The 21,241-nt window shown below is 39.9% G+C and overlaps 1 protein-coding gene across 12 annotated transcripts in view; it reads left to right on the plus strand.

Annotated features, from left to right (window-relative positions):
• The window catches only part of ARL15 (ARF like GTPase 15), a 301,461-nt gene that overhangs the window by 69,942 nt on the left and 210,278 nt on the right, over positions 1–21,241 (plus strand). For 11 of the 12 annotated variants that reach the window (XR_012904917.1, XR_012904918.1, XR_012904919.1 and 8 more), the window contains exon 2: positions 1,741–1,818. The exons of the other annotated variant lie outside the window; for it this stretch is intronic. Coding sequence is in view for 7 of the 11 variants with exons in the window: in XM_075932470.1 (XP_075788585.1) it covers positions 1,741–1,818 (78 nt within the window). In the remaining 4 variants the exon portion in view is untranslated. The remainder of the gene's footprint in view (positions 1–1,740; positions 1,819–21,241) is intronic. 12 annotated transcript variants of the gene reach the window in all.

A 21,241-nucleotide genomic window follows, 5' to 3' on the forward strand; every position in this document is an offset into this window, starting at 1 on the left:
CTCTTTTCCGGAAAAGCGCGTCTACATTGGCCACAGACGCTTTTCCGGAAAAAGGGCTTTTCTGGAAAAGCAGCCTGCCAATGTAGACGCTCCTTTTCCGGAAAAACTGAAAACGGAATAGTATTCCATTTTAAGCAGTTCCGGAAATTCATGCCAGTGTAGACACAGCCTGTGGGTACGTCTAGATTAAATGCCTCTGCCGACAGAAGCATGTAAAATAGGCTACCCGACATGGTCAATGAAGCCGGGATTTAAATATCCCCGGCTTCATTAAAATAAGAATGGCCGCCTCGCTGTGCCGGCTCAGCTGATCGTCGGCACAGTGAGCGAGTGAAGACGTGGATTGGTCAATAAGGGAAGCCTTTGTTGACCACTCCCTTACGCCTCATGGAATGAGGTTTACAGGAGCGGTCGACAAAGGCTTCCCTTGTCGACCGATCCGCGTCTTGACTCTCACGCTGTGCCGACGATCAGCTGAGCTGGCACAGTGCAGCGGACATTTTTATTTTAATGAAGCCGGGGATTTTTAAATCCTGGCAGACTTTGTTGGCAGAGGCATGTAATCTACACATAACCTGTCGGTTAATGAATGCAGAAGTGGCATGATCAGATCCTACTAGTGCTTCTCTTATTGTAAACCGCCTGAGATCAAGCTGCTGTCCACTTGTGGGTCTAGTGCCTTAGAGTGCCCACAAATCCAGATATTGCATGTGCTCTGTGTAGCTTCTGGAACAAACAAGAACATTGGATTAGTTACATTTTTGCTGTCATCTTTTCCTTGGTACAAATGTGAGTCCTGTAATATCTTCATTGCTGCCAGCGTATTGCCTATACCTGGTATGGGACCCTACAGCAGCTGACGTTGCTGTCCTGATCCTGAAAGAATGGGTACCATTTATATATTTTTTGGGAGTGCGGGGAGAGGAGTCCAAGACTGCAGTATCACAAGGACTTTTCTTCAATAATATGAATGAACAGCAATTGTGGATGCAGGCCCCAGGTTTGTAGCAAGACTATTTATTGCCTTTACTGGGCACAAGCACCCATCTGACTATTATTTAAACACCGCTTAAGTGTTCTCTTCTGGGTGCATTTAGTGTTGGGAAACTGGTCCTTCAGATAGTTAAACATCTGTTACATTTAATGTGTGCTGGGACCTATCTGCAGCTGCTGTAATGCACCAGCTCATTCATTTTAAAAATGCCAGAGAAAGCAATGACAAATGCTGCCTTATATGAAATGGCCTCCCTGCCACAATTGCAGAGCCTCTGTTTATCTTGTCAGGGTTTCTAGTATTATTCGTAACTTTGTCGTCCCTCTTGCGTCCATGCCTCTTGCACTGCCCTTCTAACAGTTTCTGCAGTATTGAAATGCCAGCATTGGCTTGGGAAATCCAACAATCTGCTTCGCTAGGCAGGCCTACTACCCGGCCAGAGATAGTGGAGGGGTCCAAACTCCCTGGTTGGTTAAAGACATCATATATCTCACCATGTGGTGAATCAGTACAGGCTGCCCATTGTGAAGCGTGCTTGTGCCCTAAATCCCATGGACTCTGATGGCTTATACGGCCATTTTTTTCAAAGTTTATGGAGCAACTGAATCTTCTACTCATTCCCTCTTTTTCTTGAGGAAGAGTCTGATGATGTTGGGGGCATTGCCTAGAGGTTCTTGGTGGCCAGTGGGCCAAGTTCTCTGACTTTGTCATCTTGTAGCACTGATGACTCAACTTTCTACTCCCAGGACCTCAGAATCTTTATTCATTGCACTCTGCATCCTGAGGAGGAGGACACTGACAACTGCCACTGCTTTTGGAAACTGGTGAGTAACTCTTTGCCTTCTGGAATGGAGCCAGAAGAGTTTCCACATGGGCTAAATCCTGGGAACTGGGGAATACTGACAAAGTATCACCCATCTCTTCCAGTTCGTCTGTAGGTGCCAGAGGCTTATCAGGGGAGGAGTTACTTACTTATTTTTTTTCCTGACAAATGTCTCCCTGACTCACCACTTGGACTGTCCCTCTTTCATTACCAGCCTCATCAGTTCATCCACTTGTTGATGTGGGTGAGTGGCATTTGTCTAGCTTCAGCTTTTAGGCATGGGATCTTGTTACATCTTTGTTTACTAAATTGAAGAGCTCTCTGTTTTCATGTTGCTGTTCCATATGTGGGCACTTGTAGGTGGTGATGTATTTATCTATTAACTTTCATTTTGAGAATATCTATTTAGTTTAACAAAAAGGTCATGATTCTTCTCTGGACAGTTTACAGTTTATCAATATCATTCATGCATTGTGGTTACCATAATTGGACATAGTGTGACTACTAATGGAATACTAGCACCTGAACTTAGAAGGTAGAATAACCTCTCCTATGCAAGATTAACCTGTTTATGCATCCAAGGATTTTATTAGGCCTTTTGGCATCAGTGTCACATGGGCACCTCACTCTTCATGATAAATAATTATCTAAACAAGTCTTTCTCATTTATTGCTTTCTTCATCCTATTCATTTGGTCTTCTCTGTCTGTTCCTAGATAAATACGTTTACATTTGACTATAGTGAAACACACGTTATTTTTGCTTATCTTAATAAATTATCCAGATTACTTTGCTTCAGTAATGTGTCCTCTTTGTTGTTTATTACTCTCCCAATCTTGGTGTCGTCTGCAAATTTTATCTTGGTCATTGGTCAAATTATTAAATAGTGTAGGTCAATAAACCAATTATTGAAGTTCCCACTAAAGAGAACTGTATGATGATGATGATTCCCCATTTGCAATTCTATTTTGAGGCCTATAAGATATTCAGTTTTTGATCCATTTAGTGTGTGCAATAGCAATTTTGCATCTCTCTAGTTTCTTAATCAAAATGGTGTGTATCAAGTCAAATGTCACACAAGTCTTTTATATCAACACTGTGCCTTTTATCATCTAAACTTGTAATTAAAACCAAGTTATTTAATTGGATCTGTTTTTCCATAAGCACATGTAGGTTTGAATGAATTTGTACTATTTGCCTTTAATTCTTTTTCATAGATCGAGAGATCATCGAGTTCAGTCCCCTGCCCTCATGGCAGGACCAGATACTGTCTAGACCATCTCTGATAGACATTTATCTAACCTACTCTTAAATATCTCCAGAGATGGAGATTCCACAACCTCCCTGGGCAATTTGTCCAGGTAGTCAAACACTGGAATAGTTAGGAACTTTTTCCTAATGTCCAACATAAATCTCCCTTGCTGCAGTTTAAGCCCATTGCTTCTTGTTCTATCTCCAGAGGCCAAGATGAATAAGTTTTCTCCTTCCTCCTTATGACACCCTTTTAGATAACTGAAAACGGCTATCGTGTCCCCCCTCAATCTTCTCTTTTTCTAAACTAAACAAACCCAATTTTTTCAGCCTTCCTTCATAGGTCATGTTCTCTAGACTTTTAATCATTCTTGTTACTGTTCTCTGGACCCTTTCCAATTTTTCCACATCTTTCTTGAAATGCAGTGCCTAGAACTGGACACAATACTCCAACTGAGGCCTAACCACCTCAGCGTAGAGCGGAAGAATGACTTCTCGTGTCTTGCTCACAACACACCTGTTAATGCATCCCAGAATCATGTTTGCTTTTTTTGCAACAGCATCACACTACTGACTCATTCAGCTTTTGGTCCACTATAACTCCTAGATCCCTTTCTGCCATACTCCTTCCTAGACAGTCGCTTCCCATTCTGTATGTGTGAAACGGATTGTTCCTTCCTAAGTGGAGCACTTTACATTTGTCTTTATTAAACTGCATCCTGTTTACCTCAGACCACCCTTGTTTTTAACCCCTTTTAGCCTAACCCAGGGACTCTCAACACTTCCGTCTCCTATGTCCATCTCCACCTCAATCCAAGTGTGCTCATTTTTAATATAGAAGGCAACACCTCTTCCCTTTTTTCCCTGTATATCCTTCCTGAGCAAGCTGTACCCTTCCATACAAACATTCCAATCACGTATATTATCCCACCAAGTTTCTGTGATGCCAGCAATGTCATAATTGTACTTATTTATTAGCACTTCCAGTTCTTTCTGCTTATTACCCATACTTCTCGCATTTGTATATAGGCATCTAAGGTACTGATTTGACCTTGCCTCCCAGTTTTGCCCTGACTCTCCTTTCTTTCTTCCATTATAACCCATGCTCCCTCCCATTTCCGACCCATCTCCCATGGGGTTTGCTCACCTGTCCCCGTCAAACCTAGTTTAAAGCCCTCCTCACTAGGTTAGCCAGTCTATGCCCAAATAGGGTCTTCCCCCTCCTCGAAAGGCGAACACCATCTCTGCCTAGCAGTCCTTCCTGGAATAGCATCCCGTGGTCAAGGAAGCCAAAGCCCTCCTTGCAACACCATCTTCGCAGCCAGGTGTTCACCTCCAGGATGCACCTGTCTCTGCCTGGGCCCCTACCTTTGACAGGAAGGATTGAAGAGAATACCACCTGCACTCCAAATTCCTTCACCCATATTCCCAGAGCCCTGTAGTCACTCTTGATACGCTCAGTGTCAAACCTCGCAGTATCATTTATGCCCACATGGATGAGTAGTATGGGGTAGTAGTCAGAGAGCCAGATAATCCTCGACAATGCCTCCGTAACATATTGGATACAGGCCCCCGGCAGACAGCATAGCTCCTGAGATGAAATGTCAGGGCGACAGATGGGTGCCTCCGTCCCCTTCAGAAGAGAGTCTCAGACCCCCACTACCCTATGTTTCCTATTTGCAGTGATGGAAGCAGACCTCCGAGCCTTGAGGGTAGGAGTCTTCTCCTCCTTTGTTGTAGGGGGTGATTCCCTATCTCCTGTATAAAGAAGAGCATAACGGTTTCCTAGTACTGCGGCGGGAGGGTTCAGAGAAGGGGTGGAGCAGTGACTGCTGCCAGAAGTAACCAGCTGCCAGTGTCCACCCTGAGCTGTCTCCTCCTCCACCAGTGGTGTGTCCGCAGTCCTGTTTACTGGGACAGCTCCCTCAACTGTTTCCTCGTGAACACGGTCCAGGAATTGCTTGTGGATTCGGGTGCTCCTCAACCTAGCCACCTCCTCCTGTAGCTCTGCTACCTGAGAGATTCCACCAGCAGGCACCTTTCACATTGGATGATCTCCCCAGCCTGGATATCAGTAAGTGGGAATTTCAAACCACACCAGAATCTGGGTAGATGCATCCATGCTCAGGCGTTCTGTCTGGCTACAGGTGCAGGTGGAGGAGACAGAAGCAGTGCTGGCACAGTAGCACCAAAAAACTTTGAATAATTTGAAGTATCATTGAAAGACACTTTAGAATAGTGATTTACAAATAGAAAAGCTTGTCTAACTTCTGATTTGAAGTCTGGAACTTTAAGGTGGGTGCTTTCCTGATTTGCACATAATCAACAGTAGGTTCTGCAGACCAAGTCCAATCAACTGCTTAGGTTAGCAGATCAGTCTTTTCTCAGATCTGTTGGGCAAGAATTCCATGGTTTAATATGAGCATTCATTCTGACCATCACTGTTTCAAAACTTGTTTTTGCATAACTTTCCAGATTTTTCTATTTCCCCTCTCAATCCGATTTTTCAGTTCAGGAGAAACTATATGACGAAAGCTGGAATTTTCTTCTGTTGCTTATATAAAGCTGTACATATGTGCGCTTGCATACATGCATGACTTAATTTTTGATCAGTTATAGGGCAAGGTTGAAGTGGGTAATTTTGGAAATATTCCTCTTCTTGATAGAAAAAAATATGTAATGAAAACCTGTAAAATCTGAACTAGGGCTGTTAAATTATTAAACTAATCATGATTAAATGCAGCTTCAATTGTACTGTTAGTAATAAAATAACATTATTTAAAGGTTTTTGGATATGTTATACATTTCAAATACATTGTTGTCTGTTACAACATAGAATATACATTGTACATTGCTCACTTTTATATTTTTCACTATAAATATTTACACTGTAAAAAGATAAACCAAAGAAATAGTATTTTTCAATTAATCTCATATCAGTAGAGAAATCTTTCTTGTGAAATGTGCAGTTTACAAATGTAGAATTGTTTTTTACGTAACTGCACCCAAAAACAAATCTGTGTGTCTTTAGAATCTACAAGTCCACTCAGTCCTACTTCTTGTTCAGCAAATTGCTAAGACATACACATTTGTTTATGTTTATCGAAGATAATGCTTCCTGCTTCTTATTTACAATGTTATTTGAAAGTGATATTTGCCCCTTTTACTATAAGAGCCTCTGCCCTTTACTGGGAAGATCTACTGTGTAGCAATCTAGACTACAACTCCCGTGATGCCTTGGGAAAAGGGGAGAACGGCTCTCTTTCAGGAGTATTGGGTGCAGGGATAGCAGGCGGTGGGAAAGAGAAGCCAGATTGCTGCTGGAAGCTAGAGACTGCTGCTGAGAGCCTACTGGGGCTTTGATCAGGCAGGGAGCTTCAGAAGCTGTTGGTGGTTGTCCCTGAAGGAGAGAGACTCTTACTTACCTGCATGTCCAACTCCATTCCAGGTACAGCAAGTCGGACTAACTGGGACTGTTGTTTGGGTATGTGCTGCATGGGAAAGAGCACAGAAGAGAGACTGAATTAGAGTTTGAAGAGAGGCAGAGGGATCTGCCCAGTGAACCAGGACCCAGAGCTGCTGGAGTTTTGGTAGCACAAACTCCAGTTTTCAGGAGGTTTGTGGAGATTGTTGCCTTGGCTGGACTGAGAAACAGAACTGCACAATGCTATCTCTACTTCAGCTGCAGATCTTCAAGCATGCTCACACAAGTGTCAGGGAGTCTGAAATCCAAGTGAAGGTGTCCCAAGTCTAGTTTAAGTACGTTAGATGTATACTATTTATAATTGTTGTTTTGGAGTTAGATTCAGGCCATAGATTATTATTGGAATGGGTTTATTCCTGGAGGCTCCCAAGGCATGCCACTGAGGGTGTTCCGGAGGCAGCCAGGTGGAGGCACTGCCTATTTTGAATTCCTTTAAAAGTAAGAGCCTGCAGCAGAGGTTGGATAGAGAATCCCCACCTATCTATCCAACATCACCACTGGGATACTCAGGATCAATGTTCTTTCTCTTTAATTTTTTTCATCCATGGGCAGAAAATTTTTTGTTGCGGGCACCGAGGCATGTGCACTACCTATAGAAACACAGCTGTGGGTGCTATGCTAATTAGCTGGACAGTACACGAATCTCTCTTTGGTGGTTGCCCAAGCACTGAGCTTACAAGGAACACTGCTCAGGTTCTCCTTCAGTATCAAGAACATCAGGTGCCCAGACACACAGGTGAGTGTTGCCTGCTTCCAAGTAATCCAGGAGGGTGGGTGGGTGGTTAAAGTGAGAAGAGGGTTTGCACAGCACTGTTGCAGCTTGTGTTGCAAGGTATTTGTGCCAGATACACTAAACATTTGTATACCTCTTGATGCTTCTGCCACCATTCCAAAGGATATACTTCCATGCTTTGATGGGGTTCTGCTCGATAACAATCCAAAGCAGTGTGAACTTAGACATGTTCATTTTCATCATCTTAGATGCTACCAGAAGACAACTGATTTTCTCTTAGTGGTTGGGGTTCTGTAGTCTGGGCACCGGAGTGTTTCTCTTTTAAGACTTCCAAAATGTTCCAAACCTTGTCCCTCTCCAGATTTTTGGAAGGGATTTCAGATCTTTAAACCTTGGCTCGAGTTTTGTAGTTATCTTTTGGCAAACTCACGTTGTTACCTTCTTTGTGTTTTGTCAAATATGCAATGCAAGTGTTCTTAAATTGAGCTGAGATTAGCATAACAAGAAATATATGGCAGAATGCAGGTGAAACCACAGAGCAGGAGACCTGGATTCTCCTCCCAGGAGTTCAACCACCACTTTAATTGACACTTTTTTAAAAAACAACAACAACAACATTATCAGCATTGAAGCCTGTCCTCTAAAGCAAGAAGGGGTGTATGAATGCTTACCATTTAAGACACATAAATACCTTGCAATAACCACTTCAAAAGTGCCATGATAACACTTGTTTTCATTTTTAGGGACTATCAACAAGAAGCAGGCAGCATTAACTCCCATTAAATGTAAACAAACTTGTTTATTTTAATGGTTGGCTGAACAAAGAGGACTGAGTGGACTTGTAGAGTCTAAGTTTTACATTGTTGTGTTTTAGAGTGTAGTTATGCAACCAAAAAAACCTACATTTGTAAGTTGTATTTCATGATCGAGATTACACTACAGTACTTGTATGAGGTGAACTAAAAATAGTATTTTTAAGTGCAAATATTTGTAATAAAAATAAATGATCACTGTATATTTTGTAATGTGTTGTAACTGAAATATATTTTAAACTGTAGGAAAAATCAAAATTTATAATGTAAATTGATATGTTGTTGTTGTTTAATAGTGTGATTTAAAAATTGATCATAATTAATTTTTTAAGTTTAACCGTGATTCATTTTCAAACCTACTTTGAACACAGTAAAAGAAGAGTAAAATATAAGATCAAAACTTTTATGATGACATTTAAAAAATAAAACATTGTGTGAAACAAAATGAAGTATCCTATATTCATACTGAATAGTTCTACTTGGAATAAGGCCACCATCCTATCAAAGAAACACATCTGCAGATCTTCTCATACTGGGATCTTGGTGGGAATTCATTTATATGTTTTGTTGTAAATGGAAAAACTACATCTATAATTTTATAATTGTAATTATAGATTTAACACACTGATACATTTGACCATTATACTAAATTACCTCCAGCATCTGCCAACCACAAATTACTACATATGGTAATAGGTAACCTGGCTTTATTGCCATGTAATCTGAGAGACATAAATAATTACGTATTGTAATTACATGGCAATTGCCACATAGCTGAAAGTAGTTAGGCGATAGTTTGTCCTGTGAAATTAATTTTTTCATAATGATAGAACACATACTTTATCTATGCATTTAATAGGTTTTCAGTACTTACAGTAAAATTATTATAGAAAAGAAAGTTTTTTTTGTTTTTTTTTATTAAAGCAAACCATTGCATTGCCATTTGTTTTAAATAGGGTTTGTTTGTGATGTAATAGGGTATAGCATACTTGGGGGGTAGCCTTTTCAGATGATGTCCTAGAAAACTGACCAACTAGGCACAGTTCTTTTGTCCTGTAAATGCTTCTTTATGGATAAATGTTTTGCAACACTACTTGTTTTTTTTAAAATTCGATAGCATGTTTATCAAAACTATGAATAAAAATAGACAAGGAAAAAAGGTCTTTTTTAAATTTTAAATTCCTTTAAAGTATCTTTGTGTTTGTTTCTGTAATGGTTTTTTTTGGTTTGTTTCCTAAGAGAGAGGTGTTGTCTGTGTGTCGACCAAAAAGTAGAAATGGAATGCCTTATTTAAAAAAAATAGATGTAATGTTATTAATTTAAATGTATAGTGTTTGTTTTCCTGGCTTATGGAATTGGAAAAATAATCTGGATAATTGTGTGTGTGTGTGTGTGTGTGTGTGTGTGTGTGTGAGAGAGATAAGTTAATATATCCCCAGGAGACATGTCACTAAAATATACTATTAACATCTACAAACTAAAAAAGAATAAAAAATATTTAATATTCAGGAAGCTGCGTGCATGTGCACGTGCGCACACACTACATAATTAAACTTTCCTATACTTTTTTGTTGTTGTGTGTAGCTAAGAAGCTAATAGTGTATTTTATTAACACAAATATATTGTATAGAATTTATTAATTCACATTTTTAATTTTTGTTTGTTTTGACTCAGTTTTTCCTTGAGTGATAATTAAAGGACTTTATGTAGATTTTAAGCATTCTAGCCTCAACTATGGAAGACTTTTGCGATTAAACTGGTCAGTAGATGGCAATGCTGTTCTACTGCAGTCTTGTAACAGCTCAAATGTCAGTCTTTTAGTTTTGAACTCTGTTTACCATGTCCTTTAGCACTGTTTTGTTTCTGGAACTCTTGATTATAATGATATTAAGTATTGTTTTGAGTAGAATTAGCGTAGTCACACAACAATTATTAGTATTGAAGGATTAAGTGCAGGTGTTGCTGTATAAAATAGATTGGAGTATGTATAGATGTCTCAGCTGTAGCGTGATTTTAACTGTGCCAAAAATGCAGAACTAGTTTAATTTTATATAATTAGTTGTAAATAAGGCTTCATGTTAAATGGCAGGAAGCATTGGGGGTGTAGTACTTTCCTCATCTTTTCTTGTTTTGTTTTTCCCCTGTAAAGGTCACTTCTTACTAGTTTGTACTGCAACTTCCATTGGTACTGATGCATAAGACTTTCCTGAAACTGTCCTATCCTCCCCACTCCCCACTGAAACATTTTTTTGCTATGAAAATTTGATTCACAATGTACTAGTTTTTAGAATCACAACTCAGTACTTGGAATATATTGGCTCTTTCTTCAAGATCAGAAAATCTTTATAGATGAGCTTCTTTGTGTGTGTGTTCCCAAGCAAACCTATGATAGATCCAGTTGATCACTTCTTTTGAGCTCTGTGCTGCAGTCTGTTGGCAAATCTCATTTTATTGAATAGTCACTTTTAAAAATAGTAAAACAGGTCCTTGTGATTCACACATTGTTAGCTGAAAGTTTCTATAATACTTCTAGAGGAATACCCTTATCTACTGATTTATTTTTGTTTTTCAAGGTTTTTCTTAAAGATTTTACTAAATTAAAATAACTTTACACTCTTTCGTGGTCTTCCAAATGTAACATAACACAGAATGTACAATTTTTTTCTACACAGTTACATTTGTTTGGTGGATATTAAAATGTGGTAAAGTTGTCCTTTGACCAGTTTATTTTTTTTATTGTACTTTAGATACTTCACAAAACATGTTTCTGCTGAGTATTTTGCTTTATCTTATTTGCAAAGGGGAAGAGAGGAATAATGATTTACGTAAGGAAAACCCTATAGGACTTAGTAGATACTGAAAGAATTGCTTATGAAGTCTGTATTGTTGCAGCAATTTTGCAGTGAAGCATTGAATTAAGTATTTTGGTCCAATTAGGACTTAATTTATTATTTATTTCTGAACACATAAAAATATAACTGTCAAACTTAAAATGCTGCATTTGGGAATATTCACCATACGATAGCTAAGTATGTGTAAGAAATTAATAACTATTAGTGGTTGTAGAAATTAGTTTTGCTCACCCCCACATTTATGGTGAAGTTACAACTTAAATTTGACTATGATATATTGTCATGTCAATATCTAGTTGAATATAGGATATAGGATGCTTGATTCTTGCACAAATCAACTATATAATTTATTAATTACCTTTCTTCTATATATCCCGTTCTTCAGTGGAAGCCACATTAACGTTGACTACATCAGAATGGTTTAAAAATGTTGCTCCTCATCCCACATGACAATATATCTTAACAGCATGCTAGATTCATAGTGTAACTTTTTCAGAAATAAAACCGTTTGCTGTAGAGTGTATCAGACAGGCAAAGTTAAATAAAACACTGCACACCAAGTCTTCATAGTGATCAGAATGTATTATTTTTAGAAGCTTGTTTTAGTATCCACAGATATGCCATATTTTTCCTATGAAGTATCTGATATCTAATTCTTTACTAAGCCTAACATAATTTTTCTACAAGTTGTTAGAATTGTTGGAAAACATTATGCATATAAAAAATCTGGACTAGAACTCTGATGAAAGGCAGGCAGATTTTCAAAATAACATTCTAGAAATGTGTTGCTGAAGTGAAACATGCAAAGAAAAAGTATGCGTTAAGTGTTTATGGAGATCACATTTTGTGAACTGAGGTTTTGCAACATGAATATTTAACTTTGATTTTTAAACACAATTTTAGGCTAGATGGTAGAAAGTTGCATTTTGTTTTTTGGGGGCAGAGAGAAATTTGGCTTTGTTTGTAGTTTCTGCACAGCTAGGCTTGCTCTTATGTTTGTAATATTTAGAGAAGTTCAATAGGGGGCCCTTGATGCTTTGATCTAATTCCACAGTGTAGTTTAATGAGAGAGAGTTTTTCAATATTGTCTGCAATATTGAAAATTCTGCCAGCTCAGTCTGATATAGTAAAATGTAAGATTTACACCTTGGAACCCTCTCATATTTCTGGGCATTCTTTCTGTCTGAAACAGGTAATTACAAAAGCCCTCAGATCAATTTTTGTAAAGCGGCTCCCTGATGGGTGCCATGACTGAAGTGTGACATGAGCCTTTTCCAATACAATGGGTGGCCTAACATTCCTCTGGAAGGCCAAGCTCATTAAATATTCTGTTCTTTTTTTCCACCCTCTCCCCCTTAGCTTGAGTCGAGCTAAGTCTGAGGTTTCTTCACTGAGGACTTAGGAAAATTGCTTAGAGTTCTCAGATTGAATTTTTTATGTGTATGACTTCATGATGGCATTAGCATGTGCTTTGATCCATGTGTGAATGGCACTGGGTCGGCTCTTATTGCCATATCCAGATGGTGTTACAGGGAACAAACAGTTGTGTTTTAGGATTTCTCAATAGACTGTCTAGACTGGTCTTGCAGCAGACAGATACAGCCACCCATCAAATTAGCGTTTGTCAGATTTATGGTAATGGTTCACCAAAGCCTTCCTGTCAGTGACATTAAGATTTACGCCTCCAAAGTTTTGTCTTCTGCAGAATGTAAAGTCAGATCTTTTAAAAAGTAAGTGGGGGAAGAAAAAGAAAAAAGAATAATTTCCAAATTTAAAAAGCAACATATTAAGTGATTTTTTTTTTAAAGTAGTGTCTGATTCTCACAGCTGGATTGATTAGGGAAATCTTTTTTCTCCCCCTTCAAATGATAATGCGGATGTTCTGTTCTAGTCAGTGTCTCCCATATGCCCTTTTTGGAAAGAAAAACATGTATGTGGATTACTACAGCTAGATTTTGCACTTTCATGTTACACTGGAGTAATATGAGCTGTTCCCTGTACGCAGTGGGAATAACCTTTTGACAGGCAGTATGTCCATTCTCAGTGGAAATGTTTTCCCAAGTCTGGCCAGACCTCCTTTGATCACGCCACCTCAAATGTAGGGGTCATAGCTACTATGCTATGTACTATGGCTGTTGACCACAGAAAGATGATTTGTGGAGTGTGAGCGAATATTTAAATACAATCTAAACACTTTTTGTGATTATCAGTATTTTGTGTGGCAAAGCTAATGAGTGCTGATCTGATGCATTTAAAAACTTTAAAATTATTGTGAATGCACATTATTTGGCTGATGGAAGCAGGAGGTTATATATATTTCAAATGGCAGAATTCTAGTGTTCGTCTTAGATTGTTAGCGTTGCAGTTGAACGTGCTAGGACATGTTTTGCAAATGTTTTTGTATTTGTTAAGGGTAATTGACAAATGGTGATGAGAGTAGTGGGGTGATTAACATATTCAGACCTTACTGGGCAAATAAATAAATAAACACAAAAATGTGTTTAGAAGATGATGCATAATGAATATAAATAATTAACAAAGCAAATTACTGGATGTCAGTTTTTGGGGTGACATGTTTTTAGAAGGTCTCTCTCATGTTTGGCATAAATGACAGTAATTTCTTATTGTTCCTCAAATATGAGCATTCCCAATGGAAGCCTTATGCCTTGTGGTTTTTATTCCTTTTGATTGCAATAGCATAAAGACATAAACCAGACATACCTTTATATGTAAAATAGGCAAAAGATTCACCATCAGAACATTAAAACTGGTCCCCCTCCCGTCTTATGCATTTGTGTTTTTAGGGCTCACTTCTGCTCTGACTGATAGCAGCACACATTCCTCTGTAAAATCCATGATCCTGATAATATACAGATAATATACACTTATGCTATTGAGTGGATTTCAGTGATTTTTTTTTTTCTGTTTTATCATCTTCGCTGACAGTTACACAACTCTCTTTGGTGCAAGTGTCTCAATGAAATAGTTATGTTGTTAGAGAAACACATCTTTAACAGCAGATTACAAATGAGCTCTCTCCTTGACTGTGGATACTTAGTTCTCATAGATATTGTCTCATTTGTAGGAACATTGTTTTTAGCTTTGTCAAACATCCATATTATATTGTCTAAGTGGGGAATACAGCCTTTTCCTCTTATTATTTTTGATTCGAGCATAATGAATTTCTGGGTTTGATTTTATTTTAATATTTTATGCCATTGCAACTGGATGTTACACACTGCATATAACTTTTATAAAATACCCCCCCTTTTAAATATACTTAACTTTAGTTATCCATTCACTACATATTTTTGCACATTTTTGAATAGCTTCTTAAAACTTGATTAAACTATTTAAATCTTAGAGTAGGTTTTTTCTGTTCCTGTCGATTTGGTGACATGTGCAGGAAACTTTTGGGCAATATTTTCCAAAATATAGTTATTTTTCTTTTACTATTTCTTGAGTAAAAGGAGGAACCCCCTTCTTGTTCCTGAAAGTATTGGTACTGATTTCTTTCCTGATGTTTCAAGGATACAGTCTTGCTATAAGTGTGCTTTCGTTCAATTTTGTTTGGCAAGAGCTTGGAATGAAAGTGTACTGAGTTGTTCTGGTCGAATTAAAAAAACTTATAGCAAGTTTGAATTTTTGCAGACCATTATATATCTGTTGTCCTGCTGAATATAAAATATATGGTTTTCCTCTTCAGTGAATATAGTTTATTGCACTGAACATTTCACTGTTGATTATTGGTAGTGGATTTACTATAGAAGGGAGAATATAGGTATATGAATTTATAATTTCCTTTTTGGGGCAGCCTAAGTCAATAAAAGAGAACAAGGAAGGATTATTAACAAAATGTTGGACAGATCTATGAAATTATGGTTTGTTGTGTTGCCATGTTTGAGTTATTTTAAATTTTAGATGGGGCTAAGTAGCTACATACTAGCATCTAGAGACACATCTGCGACTGAAGTTTGCATTGTGATAATAAAAAGAAGACTCTGACCCAAAAAGTGTACAGCCCACAAAGAAAACAAACAGTTTTAATGCTTCCTACTTTATATTTCCTATTTTATACATCCAAGAATCATGTTAGCCATTTTGACCAGTAGGAGCTAATGTTCAGCTGATTATCCACCAAGAACCCCAAGTGTTTCTTAGAGTTACTGTTTCACAGGATGAAGTTCCTTGTCCTGTATGTATGGACTACATACTTTATTCCCAACACTTGCTATATTTAAAACACACATTGTTTCTCTGCATCCAGATCACTCCGTATTAGTGATGTGTCCTCTGCATCATATTTCTTCTTCTCTTCTGATCTTTGTGTCATTTGTAAGCTTCAACAGTAATGTTTTCTGCTTTGGAAAGTGTTAAATAGGTCTTTGGAAAGTGTTAAATAGTATGGGATCAAGAACTGATCCCAGTGAGCCCTTACAAGAAACTAATCTGTTCAATGATGATTTTCCAATTACTATTACATTTTGAAAGCAGCAGCCAGATTTTAATGTATTTAACGTGTGGCATATTATTTTTTTGTATTGTATTCTAATTTCTTTTAGCAAATTTTGATTAATGAGAGACAAATGATATTGAAGTAGGGCGAGAGAAGGTGAAGTGAGTGGGGAGAGGGAGGGAGGGAAGGAAAAAGTATGCAAGTGTGATATGTGGAATAGGCCCTGAGGTCCCTGCTGGAGGTCTTGTGGCTCTACCACACCTGACTCCAGATGGGCAGTAGAGAAGTTCTCCAACCTAGAAAGGTTGCTTACCTCACAGCCATTCGGGGCCCAGCAGGCTATTATAAGGAAAGGTGTAGGGCCAGCCTGAGAGCAGTTCCTTGCTAGAACTGGAGGAGAGTAGATGGTGCTCTGGGCTGGCTGGTGGAATGCCACTAGAACAAGGTCCTGAGGTAATGCTGAAGATAGCATAGGGCCTGTTACCCCAAAAACAGTCTCACTGGAGACCACCCAGAGTTACTGGTATCATGGGTTTATTTCCACTAGGTAAAACTAAAGAGGAGAGCGCAGCCACCAAAGGTTTAAACTAAAGAAGATACAGAGCTATCTCACACTCACTGTCTGTCTCATTTCTGCCCTCAGGCACTCACACACTTACACAGGCATATGGGTTGTAGAAGGAGCCAAGGCATGTAGATCCTGGAGGGTCTGTCTGCTCATCATGACTGGGGAAGTTGGTCAGGAGGAGAGACACTGGAGAGGAATTTCTTAGAAGCCAGGGAAAGAGTCTCATAGTGTCAGAATGGCTCCTGTGACTCACTCACCTTGTCATCAGGGAGCATGCCCAGATTTCCCTTTATCCAGCAAAAGTAGCAGTGTGTGCTCCATAATGTGCTCCATTGTTCCCAATCTTCTTCAAACACAAACACACTCACACTCAGGGGACAGTGCAGTTTAGAGAAAGTTACAAGCAAGGTGGCTAAGAATTACAAAGATTACAAAGTTGCAGTTTACAATAATTTTGAGAGTTACAAAGATTACAAAGTTTGACAAAGGTCACAACGAGTTGCAGTTTAAAACCTTAGAATTTACAGTTGAGTGTTTCAGAAAATCCATGGCTGTGTCTAGACTGCATCCCTTTTCCGTAAAAGGGATGCAAATTAGACACATTGCAATTGCAAATGAAGTGGGGATTTAAATCCCCCCCCCGCTTCATTTGCATAAACATGGCTGCCGCTTTTTTCCGGCATGGCGCTTAGCCGGAAAAAAGCACTAGTCTAGATGCGGATCTTTCAGAAAATAAAGCCTTTTCCAAAAGATCCCTTATTCCTCTTAAAATAAGGAATAAGGGATCTTTCGGAAAAGGCTTTATTTTCCGAAAGATCCGTGTTTAGACTGATGCTTTTTTCCGGCAAAGCTCCGAGCCGGAAAAAAGCGGCAGCCATGTTTATGCAAATGAAACAGGGGGTATTTAAATCCCCGCTTCATTTGCAATTGCGATGTGTCTAATTTGCATCCTTTTTACGGAAAAGGGATGCAGTCTAGACACAGCCCATGTGTATAAATCAAGTAAACTCAGGCGGAGACTTTTTTATGCAACAGGGCCATGCCAGGAAGTGGCCTAGGGAATGAGAGAAGTCATGTGATATAGTTCCTGGGCCCACAGTAGCGAGTGGACTTGGGTATCTTTCAACCCTCCATTAGTCACTGGGGAAAGTGGCCTGGACATTGAGGCACCCCCATAAGGGAACTGAACTGCAGCAGCCGAAGTGTGTATTTGTGGCATGAAAGGGCTGAACTTGGCAAAGACTTTATCACTAGGGAGGAAAACCTGGAGCACTGCTCTATTTCAGAGCAGGGACAACTTGTTGGAGACATTATTGGAGCACCGAGAGTGATGCCTGTTGGACTTGTACCTGACAGATATTTTGCTTTTCTTTCAACTCACAGATAGACTGTGCTTGACTTGGCTAGTGAACTAAGCCATCAAAGACACGCCATAGAAGAGAGAGAGTGCGGTCATAAACTCTTCGCTGCTCATGAGAGTTGTGTGCAACCTCATTACAGGAAAGTAGCGGGTAGCAATCTGATATTGTCAGTGTGCAGAGATCCCTGCTGCAACTGCTTTTTGTCTGCCCCTTCCAGTTGTCTCTACATGTCTTCACTGCAATTAACTTGGGTGTTGTCTTTAACCCCATGCCTGTTCACATAGGAAACCCTCTCACCAGCTTTTAGTTGTACTTTTAAATCTGGGATAACAGGCACGGATAGGCCTCTGGTGTTTTTCCACAACCCCCTCCCCCCCCCCCCCCCCCCCCCGCCAGTGTGCCTAGGAGGACAGGTTAAGCTCTGCAGTTCAATGTGAAAGAAACATGAAGCAGCTCATCTTACTGCAGCCCGGAAAACAATGAGAGATGTACCCCAAAGTCCTTGCAATATACAAGGATGAGCACAGAACCAGTGAGGACAGAATAACTCAGATGTGGCTTTGCTGTGTAATTGCTAACAATTGTGCAAGGCCAAGATGGGTGCTCAGACTTGAGCGTGGATCACCCACATTGATTCTGCAGAATAGACATATTCTTAGTTCCCAGCCTGGATTCACACAGGAGTTTTTCTTTCCCAAGTTTACATGACTGGGACACAGCCTAGTGTGCATCAACCTTGACTAGTTCAGTTGCACTGGAGGGTAGGAATTAGGGATGTAAGGAGTAGTTGAGCATATGATTAACCAATAAGCCTAGGCTTATTGGTTAATCTTCTCGACTACTTGCAATTCCCCCTACCCACCGCTGCCTTTGTATTAGAGGCAGCAAGTGGGGGAGGGGAGAGGAGGAAGGGACGAGCAGGAGCTGGTGCCCCCGCTGCTGCCTCCTATCAGAGCTCCTATCAGGCTTGATGTGGACAGATGCTGCTCTGTGGGAGGTGGAGCAGCCTTTGTCCACGGGACAGGGAGCTTGGAACCCCCTTCTCCCCCCGGACAGGAGCCGCTGCTGTGAGAGTCTCCTCCCCACCCCGTGCAGCAGCCTTAGTCTATGGGGAACTTGGACCCCCCATGGACAGGGGCTGCTGCCTCTGATACAGAGGCAGCAGTGCAGGGCAGCAGGCATCCTGTCTGTGCAGGGAGCTGGTTTTTAAACTAGCTCCCCTCGCAGACTGACTACTGCTTGGTATCCTGCACTGCTGCCTCTGATGCAGAGGCAGCAGTGTAGAGTGTCGGGGGGTCCCCGGGAGCGGGCTGGAGCACACTGGCTGCTGGCCCCGCCTCCAGGAACTATAGAATAGTTGAGTAACTGATAAGAAGTCATGCAGTTACTTGACTAATCTGTTACCTGCTATCTTGTATCCTTAGGAATAGGGGGCAGTAGCAGCCCTGGCTGGGTTTAGTACAATAGAAAGATGTTTATTTGGATGGAGTGGCATCTGAGGTTAAAGGGCTGAGCTTCTGGGAGATGTTGCTGAGCTTCCTAACCAAAGTGCTGTCCCAGGACCCTGTTCTTGGGGTAGAGCTCAGTGGATGTTAAAACAGGGGAACATTTTTTTTTCTCGTCTCTCCTACTAATATTCAGAGGTTGTCACGTTTGGGAAGTAGGGAAAGCTAAAAAACATGTCTACTATTTTTAATTTTTTTAAATAAATTTTGAACAAATGTGTATTCTTTAATCCAATGCCATTGTTTTCCAAAACACGAAAAAAAATAAACTGACAGTTCTTAATTTCACCGCTGTCCTGAATTATGGCAATCTAGCTTCACACTGCTGTTTGGGAAGCTCTGAGCAGCAACAAAGGCACTAGAACAACTCTCTGCATTCAGAAAGATAGTATAGTTCCAGAAGGTTGTCTTTCCAGTCATACATGCTGGAAAATCTGTTAAATATTCATTTTTGCAGAAAAAAGTAGTTTCACTTCCTCCATACACCATTTAAGTTTTCCTACTCATCTCTGTAAAACAAATGAGTGAACTTTTTAAAAACTCTAGTCATCATTTCTTTTCTCTTTTGATAGTACAAGTGTACATGATCTTAAATCTGGTCTACACTCATGCTGTGTAAGGTTTTAATTAAAATTGGTTAATACTGTAAATAAATTAGGTAAATCAATGCATCAGTTTATATAAATATCCATAGTGTAAAGGATGATAAGATTCTGGGTATTTTATTCCATTTTACTGTTTTATTCCGTTTTATGTTTGTGGATTGGTTTAAGCATTATTTTCTGTGTGATTTTACATTTTCAACTTGAACAGTGTAGACTTTTGAGCCTTCTGTTGCTGTGTGTAAGGCACATTAAATGTCTTTCTTTTTCAAAAGGACGTTTTTATTGTTTTAAATCAATGTCATGTTCTCTTCCTTTCCCTATTCCAGATGCACTGGTGCTCTTGTTGTGTTGCAGAGGGCCGACAGTGATTGCTTTCTAAAGCTTATGCCTTTAGGTAATTGTTTTTCTGCAGTGGTACATTGTTAATAGCATTCTTAATGTGCTGCGAATGAATAGGAAAATATTAAAAATCAAGCATCAAGGCTGAAAAAATATTGTGCTTTATAAGAGGTTTGGCCAACAGAATGTGCTATTCACTGAAGTGGATAGTTCTAATAGAGCAGAAAACCAGGACCAACTGGAACAGGGAAGAGATGTGAAACTTGAGGTATGGAATGTTGTGTTCCTTCTTCTCTTTTCCCTATTTTAATATTTTGTTTCTCCATTGTAAGTGTAGAGCTGACAACTTCCTTCTCATAAGTCCTCCTCTGTTTAAGGAAATAATATGTGGGAAGTGTTGCCTCCCCTTTTTACGTTTATCATTGTTCATCTCTCTGTGCTTATGTTGTGCATATGTGTGTGTGTGAATATGTATGTGTGTAACATATATTTATCAATGTGAGAATGAATTCTACATTCGTTCCTCATGTGACAATATACATAGACTTCAAACACTTGTACTAATTACCATCTTAAGGAAGGTAAAGCAAGGCCATTCTTTCACATCTGTGTTATGTGACAGGAAGCTGTTGCAAAGAAATGAAACTTGCATTTCAGACCACTCTTAATGTGATGAGTGGCCAGTCTGCAGAATACATCACACTTTGGCCAATGCTGCAAAAGTGAATCTTGCCCTAGCCCTACCCACTCTTAGTATCCTGATAATGACTGTGGATGTCAGGTCACAGAGACACACACTACTCCACTTGAACAGCATGAAAATCAAGTTCCAGGTCTCAGATTTAATGTGGTAGTGGACCAATTCTATTTGTCTACACTGCCCTGGCTTCTGGTGAGCCCTCTTCATGCATTGATGCATATTACATCAGTTGAAAGTTTCTCATTCCTACAAGATTTCTGCCTAGGAGTGAGGAATACTTGGATCACTATCAGTGTTCTCTCTAATTTTTATGTCCCTGTGTGGAATGACTTATGTGATATGAAGGTGATGTATCACATAACAAAAGTCATTCCACAAATGGGCAGTATGTGGCAGGGGTGGGACTGAGGGATTGGGGTGCAGGAGAGTGAGGGCTCTGGTGTGTGGCTGGGGATGAAGGGTTTGTGATACAAGAGGGGATCAGGGCTGGGGAAGAGAGTTGGCGTGTGGCTTTGCCTGGGGATGCAGGCTCTGGGGTGTGGCTAAGGAGGATGAAGTCTAGGGTGCAGGCTGCCTTGGAGGGAGAGAACTTCCTGCCCCAGCCCTCTCACCACAGCAGCTCAGGGCCAGATGAAAGGTGCTTCACAGATATAGCAGTTCCAATGGGCATAGCTGGGGGAGGGGCACCTGTCTGCTAGATGGTGTAGGTCCAGGCTAGGCTGAGTGGAGGTAGAAGGCGGCTTACAATTGTGGGATAAG

The sequence above is a fragment of the Pelodiscus sinensis genome, chromosome 6 (genome assembly GCF_049634645.1).
Source record: "Pelodiscus sinensis isolate JC-2024 chromosome 6, ASM4963464v1, whole genome shotgun sequence".
NCBI lineage: Eukaryota > Metazoa > Chordata > Testudines > Trionychidae > Pelodiscus > Pelodiscus sinensis.